At 45.2% G+C, this 18,410-nt stretch overlaps 1 protein-coding gene across 6 annotated transcripts in view; it reads right to left on the bottom strand.

The window, feature by feature from the left end:
- LOC133353548 (kelch-like protein 9) overlaps positions 1-18,410 on the bottom strand; it is a 122,868-nt gene that overhangs the window by 41,505 nt on the left and 62,953 nt on the right. The window contains exon 1 of one of the 6 annotated variants that reach the window (XM_061569873.1): positions 13,078-13,342. The exons of the other annotated variants lie outside the window; for them this stretch is intronic. Within the exon in view, the coding sequence (XP_061425857.1) occupies positions 13,078-13,163 (86 nt within the window). The 5' untranslated portion in view covers positions 13,164-13,342. Of the gene's footprint in view, positions 1-13,077; positions 13,343-18,410 lie in introns of those variants that run through there. 6 annotated transcript variants of the gene reach the window in all.

The raw sequence follows: 18,410 nt of genomic DNA, 5'->3' as shown, positions 1-18,410 counted from the left end.
AAACCCAAGCATGACAACAGCATAAGGCACATTGCTATGGTTGTCTCATTAGAGCATGTGACCTGTGCTTTTACAACTCATTTTCCAAACTTCACGTGCAAAGTCTTAGTCCCCCCCCCTTCCTGCCTTGAGACCGAGGGGGTCAAGTCGTTGAGAAGCCTCAAAGCACAAAATTAAATTCATCCGAGCATCACATCAAGCAGTGCGCGCCGCAACTCGTCAGCAAAACTATTGGTGGCAAAACTTCTGTGTCATCACGTTTTAGTTTTAATGAGCTCGGTTTTTCGTGACACGTTCAGCCCCGACATTGCTAATGAATTCGTGATCGGCTACGACTTAAGAATGCGCAAAATTGGTCTTGCGTTCAAAGTTCAATTCAATATGGAGTTACAATTCACTACCCAATGTGACATTCTTGCACAGACAAAATGCTAAAATACAAATGTTTTACAGCACATACAACAACAACAACTATTTTAACACTGAACTCTTCACAGCTGAGGTTATCCTGACCCCCTATTTGAAAATGTGTTCAACTTGCCCATTAGCCAAACAGGATGCAAGGAAACTTCAATACAGCGGCTGCATCCGGACTGATGTATAGAAATGTTTCATTATTTATTAATCTATAAACATCGCATATCCCAGACGTACACATGTGTGCGTGCGGGGCTTTCCATATTTTTTTTGGGAAACAACACTTACTCGGTTGAAAAGCAACTGCATTTAAGGTACGGCTCTGGGTTCAGAATCTAGAGAGCTCTAAATAAATATGTTTTATGCCTTGCTCAAGAAGACTGTTGGGAGAATGACTGAGCACAATGCCAATGTCATTGCATGCAATGTTCAATGAAGTGAAGGGGGTCAAGATGGGGGGGGGGGGGTGGGCAGGGCAGTGAGAGGTGGAGACAAAGGAAAGCAATACTAATATAAGAACTCCTTCATATTTGATAGAGGCAGGGGCCACACTCAATCATGTACATAGTGGATGCATAATGAAATTACAAATTCAGGGCGGTATCAAAGCAACATTGCATTTTTATTACATCTCTTGCGCACCATGCACCTATAATCACCCACTACGCTACGAATCATGACACTGTGTTCCTGGAAATTAGGTAAAACGAGCCTGTGTTATATTTTCACGGCAACTTATTGATAACCGAGATGTATTTTTTCACGTTTTGTATCCAGTATGATTTTAATGTGCAATACAGAGCATTGGTCTTTAGCAGGTAAAATCTTCGCCTTCATAGAATCAAATTTATACGCATAAAACCGCCATGAGACACATTGGCCTCTGGCTTGATGCGATTACCTCCGAGACCTGCGGAGCCAAATGCTGAAAAAGAAGGCCCATTCACAGAGCGCTGCGACGACGCTGCAGGACAGCCACCCTAACACATCATGGCCAACAGTCCGCAAAGGCTATGTTTAATTTTAAATTGTAATCCCGCAAGCTTAAAATGTTCCTCAAATTTAATTAAGGTGTTTCAGACATGATGAATAGTGCCCAGTTGACTGCCTGGAAACATTTTGAGATGCAAAAGAACGTTGTTATTTTCCTCTCAATCACACCCCCCCCCGCTCCCCATCACATATCTCAGAATCTATGGAGCTTTGCACACATATAGGTTTATTAGGATATTATTATAACGACAGCCGGGACAACTTAACCCCCTGGCTAGGCGATCATGGATTTAGATATTTTTGTTTCTAAATGACAGTGAATTGCAGTGAACTGTTTTACGATATTATGTATTGTTGATAATACGAGTACGCAAGAACACAATAGGAAACTAAACGAATATCCCCCGAATTTCGTTGCAACCAGACAAACACACTGAACACATTGGCCTCGGGCGTTTCCTACCGTATACTTACAGCCGTTTTGTCCGGATTGATAGATGCCCTACAGCTGTAATGTGTGCCTACTGTTGCTGCGAGGTCTCCTTCGTACCTTCTTGAATTATATATTTCGTCTAGTCCGTAATATTTTTCGACCGTCCGTGTTGTACCGTCTGTCTTATCAAAACGTCTTTCGTGCACCGTCACGCATTTTGTACCGTCTACTTCTTGTCTTTTGTACTTGGTATTTTTTTTTTGATTGCGTTCATCCCTGCAGGACTTTGTCCCATTTGATCTCTTCCCCCGTCACACGCTGCGAGGCTCCCAATGCCACGTTGGTGCGTACACTAAAATAGCATTAGCATATTTCCATATACATTACATTTGCAGAGATGGACAGGAGAGGGATGTTGGCAAAGGGATTTGATGGATGCATCATTTGGGTCAAGAATCGTTTTCCATTGATGCATTGTTCCAGCCCTAATTATATTATACATGTGTATTAGGAAATACATAGTCGAAAATGCTCCAAACTGCACACCGATATATCAATCGCTATAAACTGGAATATTGAAACCCCGGAAAACAAAGTGGTTCCTGTTACATGGGAAGTAATCAAAAATGTTTGGGTTCGATATAGCTTCGTATTTCATTGACCATTTTTATTTCAAAACCTTGCTATATGGACAGCTTACATGCACGCTGCATGCACTGCATGTGAACGCAGTGATACAGTGAAGTGTCAATGCATTCAAATGCAAACAATTACTAATGTGTAGTATATTAGCCACTGGGGTGGGATGTCAAGGGTATGGGTGGACACACATAGGATTAATAAATCCATTCATAAACCTGGTGACCTGGTGAGGTGGGAAGACCCAGCTCATGTCTGTTTACGTTTGCATTGCTGCATCGGCCGTGCGTGTAATTTACACCTTCATTAACCTCTGCACCCTTGAGGTCCAACACTGCACGTCAAACTCGTGACCCCCATACACTGCAGTGGTTCTTAAGCTGGGGTGCACACACGCTCTGGGGGTGCGAGATATGGCCAGATTCTTTGAGAAGGTAAATTAAGCCCGGGCATGTAAGTACAACTACTTTGTTTCATCCAACCTCTGTATTTATTAACATTGTACTTGTATTAACGATTGAGAAACCAAGGGGTGCAAGGCTGCAGTAAAGGCTAAGAACTGCTGCCATAGTGGGAGGATCCTTCTTTCACTCAACGAGGCCGAATCCAAAAAATACCAAAGCCTGCCAATATTAGTAACATTGCTTAGCCGTGACTGGGATTTAAAAATACTGCACCATCGAAATTGATTTTAAGTAATGGCTTAAGAAGGCGTTAATGCTCCGGCTCCAAAAAATTAGCAGAATTGCCCGTGACTTGATAGCGCAGTTTAGCGAGCCAGAGTATGCACGCGATACGGTGGGACGAAGAAAAATACTTCCGTGACATTCAAATAAGTACCTTGGTTCAGCGCCGTTTAGTGACAACTCAATCTATCATCGCACGTTCGTGAGATCCAGGTGGGATGGGATTAAGGTGGGCCAGCTGTGCGTTTCAAAAAATTATGAATTCAAATGCATTAATTTCTGACTTGTAGTGTTCATGTTGAATGTCAAAAATGGTGAAAACTACACCCAATAATGCACTTGCAGGCACATCATTGATATTTGTTGCAAATATAGTTTCATTAAATACCTCAAGGCTCACATTTTGTATTGATGTGCTGATATCAAACAAAACTAAAATGTTGAAAATAGGATACGTGTATTGCAAAATAATCCTCAAAATGAACCGTTGACAATATATATGTCATCTACCCATATTGCAACCCACCCGCATAACTCGAAGAGCAATAGTAAAATAAACAACTATATTTGGTCTTCAATGTCTTCAATTAACGATACTTGGCATGAACAAATAAACAAAATATCTGAACTGTACGGTACTGCCAATGATGAGTAATTACAAAGTCTGAACCACACTGCTAGCCCGGACTTGCTTCGTTTTGCCAGCCAAATTAAGGGTGAGACCCAACAACAGCAAGCTTTTCTCTACGGATAATTACCGAAATTATGGAATTAGCTCAGTGGATGAAACTCATAAATGAGCTTCAACAAGGTTACGAGACGACACACTTGCATAAATTATACGTGACGATAATAACAATGACATCCGATTTAATCGACCTGCGGAAGGCCCTGCTCTACACGTTCAGGCGAAGAACATGAACTACCAAGTAATAGAAAATAACGTTAAAAAACTAGCCAGAAAGTGTCATGGGAAATAACCCCAAATGCCATGCAAGCCCCTATCAGATCACATGCAGCTTGTTCAAGACACCTCCCATAAATAACCCTTAAACAAATGTGGCATTTTAATTTTAACAGCAGTAAATCGACACAGCACGAGTATAAAGTACCAGGTTCATCTTTCACTGGAGACCACCACTGCGGTATATCTTTGCCAACCCTTCCATCCAATGCTGTTGAGTAGAGTTGATAAGCAGAACCCACCCAGACCATAAATTGCCAGGGCTTCAAATAAAAAAAAGTAGTAGAGGAACAGCGCAGAGCTTGTCGAACAAGCCACCATTTTCTCAAGCTGATGAGAGAGTGACGATAAATAGAAACCCATGAAGATACGGTGAAGCGGGTTCTCGCTGGCAGCGAGGACATCCATTTGAAGGAAGTGAAAGCGGGCGAGAGGGGATGGGCGCTCGGTGCATTTGTCACCGCGCAGACACCGAGCGAGCGAGGCGGCAAGTCGTGAGCTCTTGAGATTTCATCGCCTCCTCACCCGAACCCGGCGGTCCTTCTCTGCACCCTACCCACCGTAAACCACCCTGCCTCAACTCTCCTCTTGCTCAAACACCTCCCCCTCCATGCCCTGAAGGCAAAGCAGGAAGCACATCTCTCTCTCTCTCCTTGCCCTTGGCGTGAGTTACAGCACTGCTGCCGCCAAACATGAACATGAGCAATTTCATATCTTGGCAGCTGCAGTTGTACATTTGTGCGTTATCTTGAAAATCCACGGGATATGTTATTAAAATTAAAATGCGTAGTTTGTTTTCGTTTAAAGGAGTTTAGCTATGGATAGACTGGTCTCCTTCACGGAATTAGGATTTTTTTGCCACCTGCTCAGAACCATAAATTCAAATGTGCACTGCCCCAACAGTGTTGTGAGTATAGGGCACACTTTAACTTAAGCATTGTGTAAACGTCAGAGTTCTATATTTTATCTTGATTGGTGACTTGACATAGCATGCAGGCCTGTTGTTGAAGCTATCCAGAGTGATGCCACGCTGGGCAGTAGAAATTTTCGAACTTTTCCTCCACGATAGACAATTTTCGAGTGCACATTGGAGACAAGTGCAGCTCTTGGAGAAGACAAACAAAAGGTTCAGTACCATCTCCAAGCTTCTTCAATGTCTACATCAACGATCTTCCAGTGACTGTCACGCAAATTCATCTATGCCGATGTAGAGAGAGATGTGGAGATGATGGCGCAGGTACCTCAGTAGATGGCGACGACGACCAAGCGCAATCAAAACAGTCTCCAGTGTTTTTCATTTGCACAACGCGAAAGCAAAGCAGGAACTCAACATCTACCCTCAAAGGTCAGCGTATCAAGCGTGACCCGAATCTGGTTCACCTAGGCGTGACCTTGCACAGATCGCTGACGGACACCTGAAGAAAACAGCAGAAAGAGTCAGCACTCGGAACAATCTACTCCGGAAACTGGCTGGTACAATTTGGGGTGCCCAGACTCCAGACAACAGCTGTGTTATTGAACAGCGGAGTACTGTGCTCCATAATAAATAACGACATCTAACCCAAAAACCTTTATTATGAATAGTACTGGTCGCGAAAGCCTACGTGTTAAACTGCTGTGCTCCAGTCTGGTCCAGATCGTCCCACTCCAATACATCTATGAGTACCATAACTGGGACGCTGCGCCCAACTCCACTACCATGGCTGCCAGTACTCTGCAACATCCCACCGCCACATCTCCGTCGACAGGAAGCAACAGGCCAAGCTGTTGGCAAAGGTTCATGCCAATGACAGGTTACCACTCCATGCAGATATCTTGTTACACCCAACAGCATGCCAGTCTTCGAGACGTCCAGTCTGGTTGGATCCGCCGTCAGACAACACGAAATCTAATTCGGCATGGAGCGCAGAATGGTCGACAACTGATGTTGTGAACCGCTTCCTTGCAACAGAGCCGTCTCTGTACTCCTGGCTTCGACCTTTCACGCCGAAAATGGACAACGCTGAACCGTTTCCGGACGGGACAAGGTCGCTGCAAGGTCAACCTCGTCCGATGGGGTCAGGCTACTGACCCAACCTGCAGCTGTGAGCACCGCGGACGATGTCACGTTGTGAACGACGCTTCAGCGTGCTGAAGATGATGCTGTTCGTTGGCTTGGCACACAGTGCAAACGCTTATAATAATAACTACGCAGTAAACGAGTTGTATTAGTAAACAGCTGTTTGTTTCTACGCGTGCATTAAATATTAACAAAATGTGTTTATTTCATTTATTTTACAGTTGAAATGTGTGGGTTTAACATGAGTGATAAACTGAACTCTTCAAATGCTGCTTGGACACATGGTACTGCTTGTCATGAGCAAACATAAGTCAACTCGTGCAGACTAATTGGAAATTTGTACAGCATCAAGATAATGTTGTACAAAAAACTACATAGAAAATACTAAGATGCCAAATTATAAGAACAGTTACGAAAGAACAGAAGATGACATATTCTTCCATAACGACTTATTTTACATGGTAATGCTAAATATTTCAGCCATGTGTCAAAAAAATAGTTATTTACATAACAGGTACAATCAGTGTCTCACAATAATTAACAGTTACAAATGTGTTCCATCCGTTTAATTCATTTCAATAAAGCGGTGACATGATTTAACTTAAATAAATATTTTCTAATGTGTTAAAAATAAGCAATAGGAAGTTACTATTGCATTTGTGAACTGTTAAGTCATGCACTGGGTCAATTCACAACTCCACGCAAAACTTAGATGAATACGTAATTAATGCCACCTTTAATAATATTCTTGGTTCTTTCGGTAAAATCACAAAGATAAAAAATAATAAAAAAGTTAAAATATTAATAAATTGAAAATAATAAAAGCAAACAACCCACAATAAAAATAAGAAAATAAAATGAAAAATTATAATAAATTTAAAATGTTTTGCTTTATTATTTTCTATTATTTAGAATTTAATTTTACTATTTTTATTGTGGGGTTTTTGCTTTGATTATTTTCCAAAAATGTTTTATTATATTTTTTTTGTACGTGACTTTACCGAAAGAACCAAGAAAATGAATTCCTGCAGTCACAAAAGTTTTAAGTCAAAATCCACCTTTTATAACTCATCGTTTCAGAGGGCACCATCTCAATGCATTTTGTCCAATAACGCCGCACACGGCTTCGCTCGCCACTCGTTTCTGGCTCATTCTCAAAATAAGAGACATTGGGCGCCAGCATTAATAACGGACATGAGACCACAAAACTGCCATCACCCAATAACATTTTCAGCAGGGATGAAGGCAAATGGGAATGTTTTGCCCTTGCAACTTGCCATCACAGACAGGAATTCAGACCGACGATGAGAGCCTGCTGGCTTCGGTAACCCATTCGCGCGTTGCACAAGCAAGCGGCCACGCGACCGGCGAATGTTGTCATGTAAATAAAGATGCCCTCTCGCAAAAACAATCAATATTTGCGGTGGGGCCAACACGGTCGCATTACAGGCACGGCCGTCTGGAGGGACGACGAGACACCCGACTGGAAACCCACAAGGCGCTCCGCATAAATTATGCAAGCCGCTTTAGAATCCCAAATGAATAATTTACGGCACAAGCCGGGAACATGGTCAGAGGCACGCAAAACGATAACATTTAGCGCGTCGTTTTTCCCCCCCCGCCACACGCTCTACGAGAATGAAAGGCATTGAATAGGGGTAAAAATTAATATTTGTTTCCAAGTGGGGAGGGGAAGAGATGATGACAGCACAGCAGCTTGGGCATTGGAAAGACAAAAGGAAATGCTGTCTGAGGTGGAATCAACACATCTCCCATATTCAAAGCCATGTCTTTAGTGTGGCATTCACTGATCAAAGGAACGTTATTTTTTTTACAGCCTTTGTTACTATAATTTTGAAAAATTATTAGCTTTTTTTACATTCCATTTACCTTTTCAATCGCATGGAAAAACGCGCGTTTTAAATTTTGCTCCGCAATTTTCTTTCTCTAAATTAGTAAACAAGCGTGTACGCTCTCGCGCTTTTGCTTTGAAATATCGGGGGGGGGGGGGGGGGGGAAGCGAGGAGGGGCTTTTTGAATCTCTCCAACGTGACGGCTCACGCAGCCGACGCGTGCAACATTTGGCACCCAAGACAGTGGCGGGCTATTGGCAGACCCATGCGTGAAATCTCAAGGACTTGAAAACCATTTTCCCGAAGAGGCCAGGATGAGGGTGGTATTGTGGTATATGGCATGGCGCGGTGCGGTGTGGGGAAGTGGGGCCGGCAGCAAGCCTAAGCTGGCCATGATCACATTCGAAAGGAGCGTCAATCACTCGCCGGGCCAGGCTGTAGCCCGTCACACAAGCCCAGTCCATCCAGCATGCCAATGAGCCGGGCAATAGCCGGAACAAACAGCTGCGCTTGCAGTTTAACAATAAAACAAACGCCTTCTTGAATTGATCGCCGCTTAAACAATTAATGTAAGACAAGACAATGTCGACTGCTAAAATAAATCGGTCTTTTCACCGTTTGGTGCTTTTCGGTTTAAGAAAAAAAAATGTTTTTATTTATTTGTACACTTTGGAGAATATTGATGCGAGGTTCTGCAGAATTCAGCTGATGAGGAAGTGTTCGTGCGAAATGTTTCCACACACCACCTTGTTGCGAGTTGGCACATATGCTGACCACTACGCACTTATGGAAAGATCTAGAAGCGAAGTCAGACGTCTGTAAACAAGCGATTGGTAAGACTATCCATTGGATTTGGAGCAGTGTCCATAAAAGTATCATACACCTAATAGCATGCTTTTTCTGACGCTCCATTATGTGATTATAGCGTATTATCGGGAGCAATATCAGATGTGTATGCAAAAAAAACCCATCATAATATTAATCCCAGACCAGGCAATGAATATATAATTTAAAGTCTTTTGAAGAATATTCTTTTCATCCACAGTAAATATAAAAATACAGATACGATATGTAAGTCTTGAGCTTGAATCAATGATTCAGTGCAGACTTCTTGAGTATGCTGTAGAAAAAAAGTGAAATTACTTGAACACTCACTCCCTAATTTCTTCCAGAACAAGAACCATTAATACAAACTTGTCATGTCCACTGGAAGCTGGTCTTCATTTATAAAATTTGCAAGCCACGTACTGAAAGCGAAAAATGCTTGTGCGTATGCATAAAAAACGGGATCGACCTAACATATTTTTAGCAAAGTCCTCACTATGTGCGAAATAATTCAAGAGATATAGCTCCGTGCCAAATTTTTTTTATCATAGACTATAAGAATCGATTCAGACTAATCAATACGTGCGGTTATATTTAACAGTCACAACCTATTAAGTGAATACAAAACAAGATGACGCAAGGATAATTTTTCAAATCAAATCCCATTGTGATTCACAGTCTGGATGCTAAATTACAGCACAATTTGTCCACATCTATTTAACGGAAATTTTACCGTGCATACAGGGTGGACCAACAGTCAGGACCCAGTTATTTCATTTATTTCACCACAGGTATTAAAACGTTTGAATTGATTATTATTCAGGTTAATATTTAATCTTTTATAATTTTCACATCTGATTTTTCTTCTACCTGTGGGGGTCACCTCAAATCTGTTGTTTACTAAACTCGACCAAGATCCCTGAATGACTTGAGACAAAATATCATCTACGTTCAAATATTATACTTATCTTTTAAAAAAAAGTCCTACATTTCTTTCCAAACAAAATTAACGCGTGCATTCATGTTAATGGAAGTCAGATTTAACATGTTCAAATAAATAGAAAATACCCCGTTAAAATAAATAAAATAACCAAATGTAGACGCACACAGTCCGGCACATTCTTATTTACAAGGTGTCCCCTCCAAAGCCCTTGAGGATATTGGCAAAAAAATGTATGTGCAGTTTAACTGAAGACATCACACATATGCAGTCTGCAGCTGCATAAAAATAACCTCAAACGTATTTCCTGCTCAAAGTGTCGGCCTGTCCTTGTCCACGCAGGGACAAAGCCACAGAGGACCTTTTTTAGTGAAGGACTTTACAATTCCCTGTGATTTCAGTCTCTCCTGGCAGCCCTACGATAGTCTCTTCACACCGCAATCTAACAGCAGTTTACAACAGCCATTACATTTTGAGATGTATGGACAACAACATCATGCAATCTGACTTCACTGCAGCACCCGGTTCAGGGGTCGTGAGTTCAACTCCCAGTCTGGGTTGAAGAGTACCACTTTGTGCTTGGCAACTCCCTCTCCTCCCCACCGCGGCCTTACCAAATCTCCCCATCGCCAAACTCCAGATCATCTCAAATGCTGTAAACGGGGCCATGTCAAGACGATGCTCAGATCCCTCCGCCGGCTCCCACTCCAATCCCGGATCAATTTTAAGGTTGTGCTCTCACCATCTTCAAAATCTTTACACAAACTCACCCCTGCCTACCTCTCACCTTACTCTGCTACCCTTCGTGGACTCTCAGCTCCAGTAACTTTCTGTTGAAGCCCCCACATAACGTTCGATCTGTGGGAGGTTGCTCATGCTCTGCTCTGATGACCGCAGAGTCTGGAGCCCAATTTCCACAGCTATCAGAACTGTCAACCTCCTCTCCATTTTGAAGTCCGGCCTCATGACCTTAACTTGTTTTACTCTACCTATAACTGCCTCCGTATAAAATGATTAGACCCACTGTTTCTGTACAGAATCTTGAGTTGTGGTCCCACCAAATGCTTACACATTGTGTTGTACTGTAGAATTTATTCCACAATCTCAGGACTGCCAACAGCGATGAGTGTAACAATGCTCATTTAAGTAAGAGGTGAACACTAACAACAGGGCAAGAAATGCGTTGCATTTTTAAGAATATAATTTCCCTAACCGTAACAATCGGAGCCAGCGCGTCTGTATTTAGCGGAAAGGCACATCAATTGATCTCAGAGAAAATGGGCACATGGGACTCGGTGATATTTGTCTCCAATGTATTACTGTGCATGTGCATTCCCATTAGCTCATTTGGTCACACATGCCACCAGAAATAGCACGTACCCTCACATACCCTCCTTAGTAAAATATCAACCTATTGTTATGCTTCTGAGATAAACCAACGAGCTATTTTACAAACGCTGCAGATACGTGCTTTATAAGATCTATCGAGGGGGGCTGCGTGTGTGTGTGTGCGCGCGTGCGTATGTATTTTTAAATTCGGCATCATAGCTGAATGGAATATTTATGTTTGGAGAGGCCAAAGCAACATTTGGACTGGGCACATGACCCGGGTCTAAAATGCTCCAAAGCACGCGCCATGCGTATCCGTTTGTACTCTGGAGCAGCTGCCAACGCAACACCGGGGAAAACAACGAACATACGATGATAACGAGGAGCGACGTCTTTCCAATCTGTCTGGGATAGCTCCATCACGGGAGAGCGACACAGGTCTTGAAAGGCGCACGAGACTTATAGTTTGCTTGCTCTGCTGCATAGCAATTGCACGATATATCACAGAAGCTCTCCGTGAAAGTTATAAATGTTCAAGGGGATAATAAACGGCATTTTCTGACACAGCCATTCATGAATTGCGATCAGAAAGGCAGAAACAGGCCAACCCACAAACATCTCACCAATCTATTCGGCACACACGAGTGCCACAAAGAACACGCGCAAAATGTAAATATCTATGCAAAGCACCACCGATGTTTCGTGAAAGTATCATATCATTAAATATATATCGTGAGCTATTTCATAAAAAAAGCAACCCAGATAATTCATAGTGACGACAGCACACGCAACCAGATGAAACGAGAAATGGATTAAACACAACAAAAATAAGAAACAGGATCGGCTGTACATTTTTTTCCTTCAGGTGGTGACACAACGGGAGTTGAAACCTAACAAGGGAGAGTTTTGGGCGGTGATGAGTGTGAGATTGCTGTTGGCAGCAGATGCGCCTCATCAGATGTGCTCAATGTTAAGGCATCGCAACATACAAAACAACAGATGCATGGGAGACTGGGAGTGTGGGGGCGATGAGGGGAGGGCCACGCGATGGCAGCCAGCCACAAAAACCAATGCCCTGACCGTAAGCAAGACGAATCCACGAGTAGTTAACCATTTTTATTTGATATCTTACCATCATCTTCATTATTTTTCGAGACTCATTATCCCCCCACCGTGCATGCAACTAAGCAAAGCAGGCGCTTCGTGTATGTTTTCAACCCCCCCCCCGTAATTTATTTGGCAGAGGCAAGCGCTCGCCTAAGTTTGACGAGGGAACAAAGCAAGGTGGCAATCATGTTGAGCGGACGCGAGCGGACGCAAGGGCACGTGTTCGCGCAATGGGAACTGCTACGCACGCACACGTACTGGAGAAACACACGCACACCCAGCCAGTTGTGTATAAGCTGAACTCATTCAAAAGCCACACGCACGCGCGCACACACACACACAGTAAAGTGCTACTTTATGCACACAGCTGTGCTACACAAACATCCTTTACACAGGGATATAGACTGTTGGAGCAAGTGCTGTTAGCGAACGCCTATAAAGACCGGCATTGCATGCCAAGGGATGATGTTGCCAGCAGCAGACCTGGCCACCTTGGTCTCCCAAGTGTCGATGTTTAAGAACCACACCAGGTACTGCTCTCGTTTAAGGTTGAGTCAAACGAAGAGACCACTTCTCCAGACATTGATCCCTGATAGTGACCACGAACGGGAATCGAACGCAGGTCGCCCCGGTTCGTAGCGCAGCGCACTCAGCCCTGCATTACCGCTTCCCACTATTTTACAGAGACAAAGGTCCCCCCCTGTATAGCCAAACAGACTGTTGGGGACAAGTGCTGCGAGCGAGCACTCACCAACACACACACAAACGCGCACACAAGTTCTCGCGCAATCCCTCACTACGAACACCGGCGCTGGTACCGTGCCAGCAGTACCTGCTAGAGACGTACATGTAGTCTTGTGCGCCGAACTCGCGAGTGCCGCCGATACAGCAGGTCAGGCACGGTACGATTTTCTTCATATTTACCCGCCGACGGAACCGGACACCGCCACCCGGCAGCCCCCTCCCCGTGCCGGCCACATCAAGAGTTGCACCGTCTGCCCTTCGGAGGTGGGTGGGTGGGGGGGTGGGGGGGGGCCCGATTTCGCGAGACGCTTCACGACACGACGACCGCGCCGGGAACGCCGCTGCCGGCGCTGGCTAATCCCTCTCGGCACTCCGCGTGTCGGGAGTGAGCGAGCGAACGAGCGAGAGCCCTTGGCGCAGCGAGCGAGCGAGAGCCCTCGGCGCAGCGAGCGGTTTTAACCGACCGTAGGTTTTTTCATTCTGTTGCCACCGAGACTGCCGCAACCGCGCTCTACCCCTTCCCTGGTTCCCCTCCCGTAGAAGTAGCCCAACCCCCTCGTCTCTCTCCCCCCCCACTCCACGATACGCGGCCATGCCGCCTTCAACAGAACCCAACGACGCGGGGTTTTTTTTCAGGGAGGTTCTTTTTTTTTTAAAGGCATTGCCGGCGTCTTGCTAATGAGATTCCGCCTCACGGCTGTACTGCTCCACCGCCAAGCCGTCGGCACGGAGGGGTAAGGCTTATCTCCTTGGTGTAATAGCCATCAATATTTCGTAATCTCTCACCGACACACAGGGGCGGAGACAACTGGAACAAGAGACGCGTTCCAGTCGACATCTTTCTCCAAAGCGTTAATAAATGCGCTTCGTAATAACGCGGTCGTACGTCTATAATTGCTTTACAACTGCGATAAGACAATTGAAAAGATTAGAAAAATAGAAGTGGCGACGCTTTGGTGGGTAAGGAAAGTGGAGCGGGAGATGGGGCACATTTGAAGAAGTAGAAAAAATGGCTGATTATGGGTAAATAAGAAGTAAAAAAAAACTATCTTCCAGACTAAAATAAAATCACAAATACCATCAAATAATCAAAAGCAACAGAAAAAATATAGAGGTGCTTTTAAGGGCAAATTATAACTGGCAGTTTTCATTGTGCCCAAACGTGGCTGATAAAAAAAAATAATAAAACCAGGAAAAATGAATTCATTGCATTAATATTGCAAGTCACAGGGGCTGGTGAAAAATATGACTATAGAGAATGTGGATTAGTTGTGCCGGTGCCCAGAAGCATGTCCTGTGGGAATTACACTTGCACTCTCTCAACACGATACATCATATTTTACGGCCTTGTGGTATGACCCGCTATAACTCACTCACGTACACAAATAGCATCAGCAGCACCCGCCGCGGCACGGGGCGGAGGCACATGCAGATGCAGCGAAAGCAGTCGGTCACAGAGGTGGACAAGAGCATCGGTGCGAACGCTGGGGGACACGGGCAAGGACAGTGGGGAAAAAAACAGAGCGTTGGGCGGGGGGGGTTTGCAGAAGGAGAGGCTCAGGTGGCGTGGGCGGCAGCGAGCAATGAGACGAACTCGCCAACCCGGCCAATATCTAACAAGCGAGCTTGCCCGCAGGTTGCCTGTCTAGCACCTCATTACACCCGCACACACATTCGTCTCCCGCTTCCCTACCCTAGCAGCGCACGATGCGTGCGTGCGAACGAGTGAGCCGGTGACCCACTTGCGCGCTGGCTCGACGTCCAGAAACGTGACCGCTCGCTGCGAGCGTCCGAGTCGCCAACAACCCCGCGCGCGGTCTGCCCGCCAGCGCAAGCGATGGCTCCTGCCACCTGGCCGCAAGTACCGGGCCTGGCCACCTGCCCCAGACCCAAGCACCCGCAAGCGCCGGCCCGGCCGCGCGCATGCGCCGGAGTGAACTCCACTGCCATCGCTCCACAAGCGCGCGCGCCTGTATGCACGTCCACAGTTGTGACTTCCATTTAAAACATCCAAGATTCATATCGAACATGCATCACCATCACCACCATTGCCAGCAATAATCAATGCACTGCTGGATGAAGGCCTCCCCAAGCCGACGCCACCTCTGACTGGGTCTTGTGATGTAACAATCCGCCTAAGCGCCTGCAAATGAGACGATTTCATCGTTTCATCTGTGCGGCGGATGCACCTCCGCACAGGTTCCCTCCTTCGGCTGCCACTCTGTCGCTATCATCGCCCGCGGGGCGTCATCCCTTCCAGCGACGCGTCGTACACCGGCCCCGCTTTTAAAGATCAACATTACATCATGAATCGATCTATGTTCTCGAATCCACGTGTTGCTCTTTTTGCCCCTGCGTAATCCCAAACGTGCACCGATATGAATTGGAAAAACTCAAGATTGTGACGCAATTTTGAAGAAATATGAAACAATATAATGTAACACATGCTTAAATACGCCGTTATTTTTAACACTTGCCATCCTCCCAATCACTCCATATCGCCGTCATGTGATGCATCGCCTACCCTGAAGCACAACTGAACTAAGCACACACACACACTTGCCTTCCTCATAGGGCCCGGTGCTTTTGGTCTTCCAGCTCCATCTGTTATTTATTTATTTGATCGCCAATAGAAAAGTTATTCTCAATTAATGTGTCCTCAAAGAGCACAGACAGGCGGAAACACTCGTCCACGATTTATTGGCGCAGTTAGTTTCTTAATGGCACGAGCAATTGTGTTTCTCATGCGGGGAAAATGAAAACAGGAAGCAACGGCACCGCAACCGACTACCGTTGCGCTGCTAAGAATTCGCTGGAAAATGCGTCAGGTGAAAAAAGCAGAAAATGTCAGGTGCACATCTGGAAAATGTGTGAACGGTCTGGCGATTTAAGAAATATATTTTATGTTAACATTAGTGTATTAATAATGTATCCGACTGATAAAAGTGCCCGAAGGAAATAAGGTTGTTTTCATGGTGACCCACTTATTAATGAGCTTGTAAACGCTGAAATAAAATATCGTGTACAGTTTCAAAGATGAATAACGCCCACAGTGCATGCCTCAGTAATTACTAAACAGGAAATATCGCTTTGTAGGGCACGCTGTTTTAATGAACCAATATTCCTTCATCTATAAGCAGTATAGGGCTAAATAATAGCGGTTTCTACAGCACTCACAAACACAAAATGTAATAAGTTTTGTGTGATAATGGGCTTGCTAAGAATATACCCATGTAACTGGGTATATATAAAACACAGGTAAAGAGGTTGCTCTGAAGAAACAGTAGTTACACTTAATCATACTGGTTTAAAGCAATCAATTTAAATTTAGCACACAAAGGTTATTTTGTTTATTAGAACTCGCTGTAACACGCTACGGTTTAATGAACCAAACTAAGGCACCGTAATGGGACATATCGACAAGGTTATTGTGCAATGTTAAAGACGAGGTAGACCACATTAAAACCATCAATACACCCTCGATTTGGGTTCGACTCTTTCAAAGGTGAACAAATGCAGCCGGCAAAGTGGACAAACCCGAAAACCAAATAACATGACGACACACCGCGCCGCTGAAGTAAAATATACTTCCTAACCCCCATTCAACCGGCAGAGTTTGGTATGGCACAACAAAAACAGTCGCATGTGCCATTACAAAGCGGCGGTCTCTCAGGGACAGGGCCCTCTGACAGGCAATTAGTCTTGACCGTATTGACCGCCATCGATCGGCCAAAAAAAAAAAACCCGGGACAAAACCCCGGCAGAGTGTTAAGCAGGGAAGCGGGTGCGCGTGGGGCAGCGGGGTTCTCGTTTGTTACCGCCTGAGGACATCATCACAGATGCCGTGCGGGAGGACGGGGCTAAAGAGGGAGGTCGCGCACCCCCCCCCCTTCACCGCCATGCCCCCCCCTCGCCCATCACCTCCACCACCGTGGCCACCCAGGCTCCCATGCAGCGGATTTCGGAGGATGCGGGGGGTATGTAGCCAATAGCACGCAAGTGGCTGTCGTCTCTGAAGACAAGTCTGAAGTGCTGGGTTTGGAGTAAAATTGAAAGTGATTTCCAGCTCAAATGAGCATTCTGGTGATGCTCATCTCCTTTTAACAGCCCTCGGGCATGAGAGGACATTCCACAATCCTATGCCAGGGGCGAGTCTCTCCATAGGACGACCACTTCTGACTTACCCACAAAATAGCACCCATTTTATTGACCCCAGAGGGATGATGGGCCGAGTCATAACATCAAACAGGATTTGAGCCCGCAAACCTTCCGTCTGCGACCCGCTTGCTCCACCGCCGAGCCATCGGGCCAGCTAAACAGCAAATAATTGCAGTGGTAAACAATGCCATATGAATGCACAAAACACACGTGGCTGACTGCGGCCACGCACTTGGAAGGCAAGTTCCTTATGTGGGCGCACGATGTCCGCCGTCTGAATTGGCACGCGTGCGACCGGCTTGCTACTTGCGGCAGAATGAGCAATGCACATCCCCGGCTTCCAACTTGGGCGATGCCCAGAGGTCGCAATTGGGTACCCGATACCCGTACCCTACCCGATACCCGGCTACCCGTACCCGGACGGGTACGGGTACGGGTAGCCGTTTGCGACCCTGGTGCGGCCGGGTACGGGTAAGGAATCAAAACCCGTTTGCGACCTCTGGCGATGCCCCCCCTTGCGTAACATTATACAGGGTGCAGCAGAGCGCAGCAGGGTGCAGCAGGGTGCAGCAGGGTGCAGCAGGGGCCGTTGCTTTGGAAAATGGCACTCAGCCCTGGGAGGACGACTGCGAGTCTCACTTGTCTCTCTAACACATCCGTAACGTGCGAAGATTGCACTAAATTATGAGCAAGGTCAGGATGACTGGCGTTCGAGGCAAAGAGAGACCTCGCAACCTCCAGCCAGGACTCCGCAGATTTACATTTACCCTTGACATTGAAGTGGTCGTTGACAAACGTCGGCGCGGTATCCCTTACACAAATTATCTACGTATCCGTTTGCATTCATCAGGCTTAAGTAAATGTTAAACTGATAAGAACAAATAATGCGGATTGGAGGACAGGCCTTGCATATATATCATAATATATTACAAATTGTACATATTTGCATCATTTTCTAATTTTCCACTGAAATAATGTTATTACAATTTTAACTAGAACAGATACTTTAGAATTGATTAATATTAATCTGGGCACTTAGATATACATTAAGTACTTATAGATGCGATGTGTAATTGATTATACATCACATCGGCATTAGCATGAGCCCCACAGCTGCTGTGGATGATCAGTTTTAAGCTACCACAGCCTCTAATTGTTATTGGAGACATTCACAATGATGGACAAATATAGCTCACTCATCAGCATAATTTGTAATTAAAGCAGCCAATGTGCAATTATTATAATAAACAAATAGCCCTACGT

The sequence above is a fragment of the Lethenteron reissneri genome, chromosome 6 (genome assembly GCF_015708825.2).
Source record: "Lethenteron reissneri isolate LAM-NWPU_2019-01 chromosome 6, ASM1570882v1, whole genome shotgun sequence".
Lineage (NCBI taxonomy): Eukaryota > Metazoa > Chordata > Hyperoartia > Petromyzontiformes > Petromyzontidae > Lethenteron > Lethenteron reissneri.
Note: the sequence above shows the minus strand (reverse complement) of the source record. Positions and strands in the feature narration are given on the sequence as shown.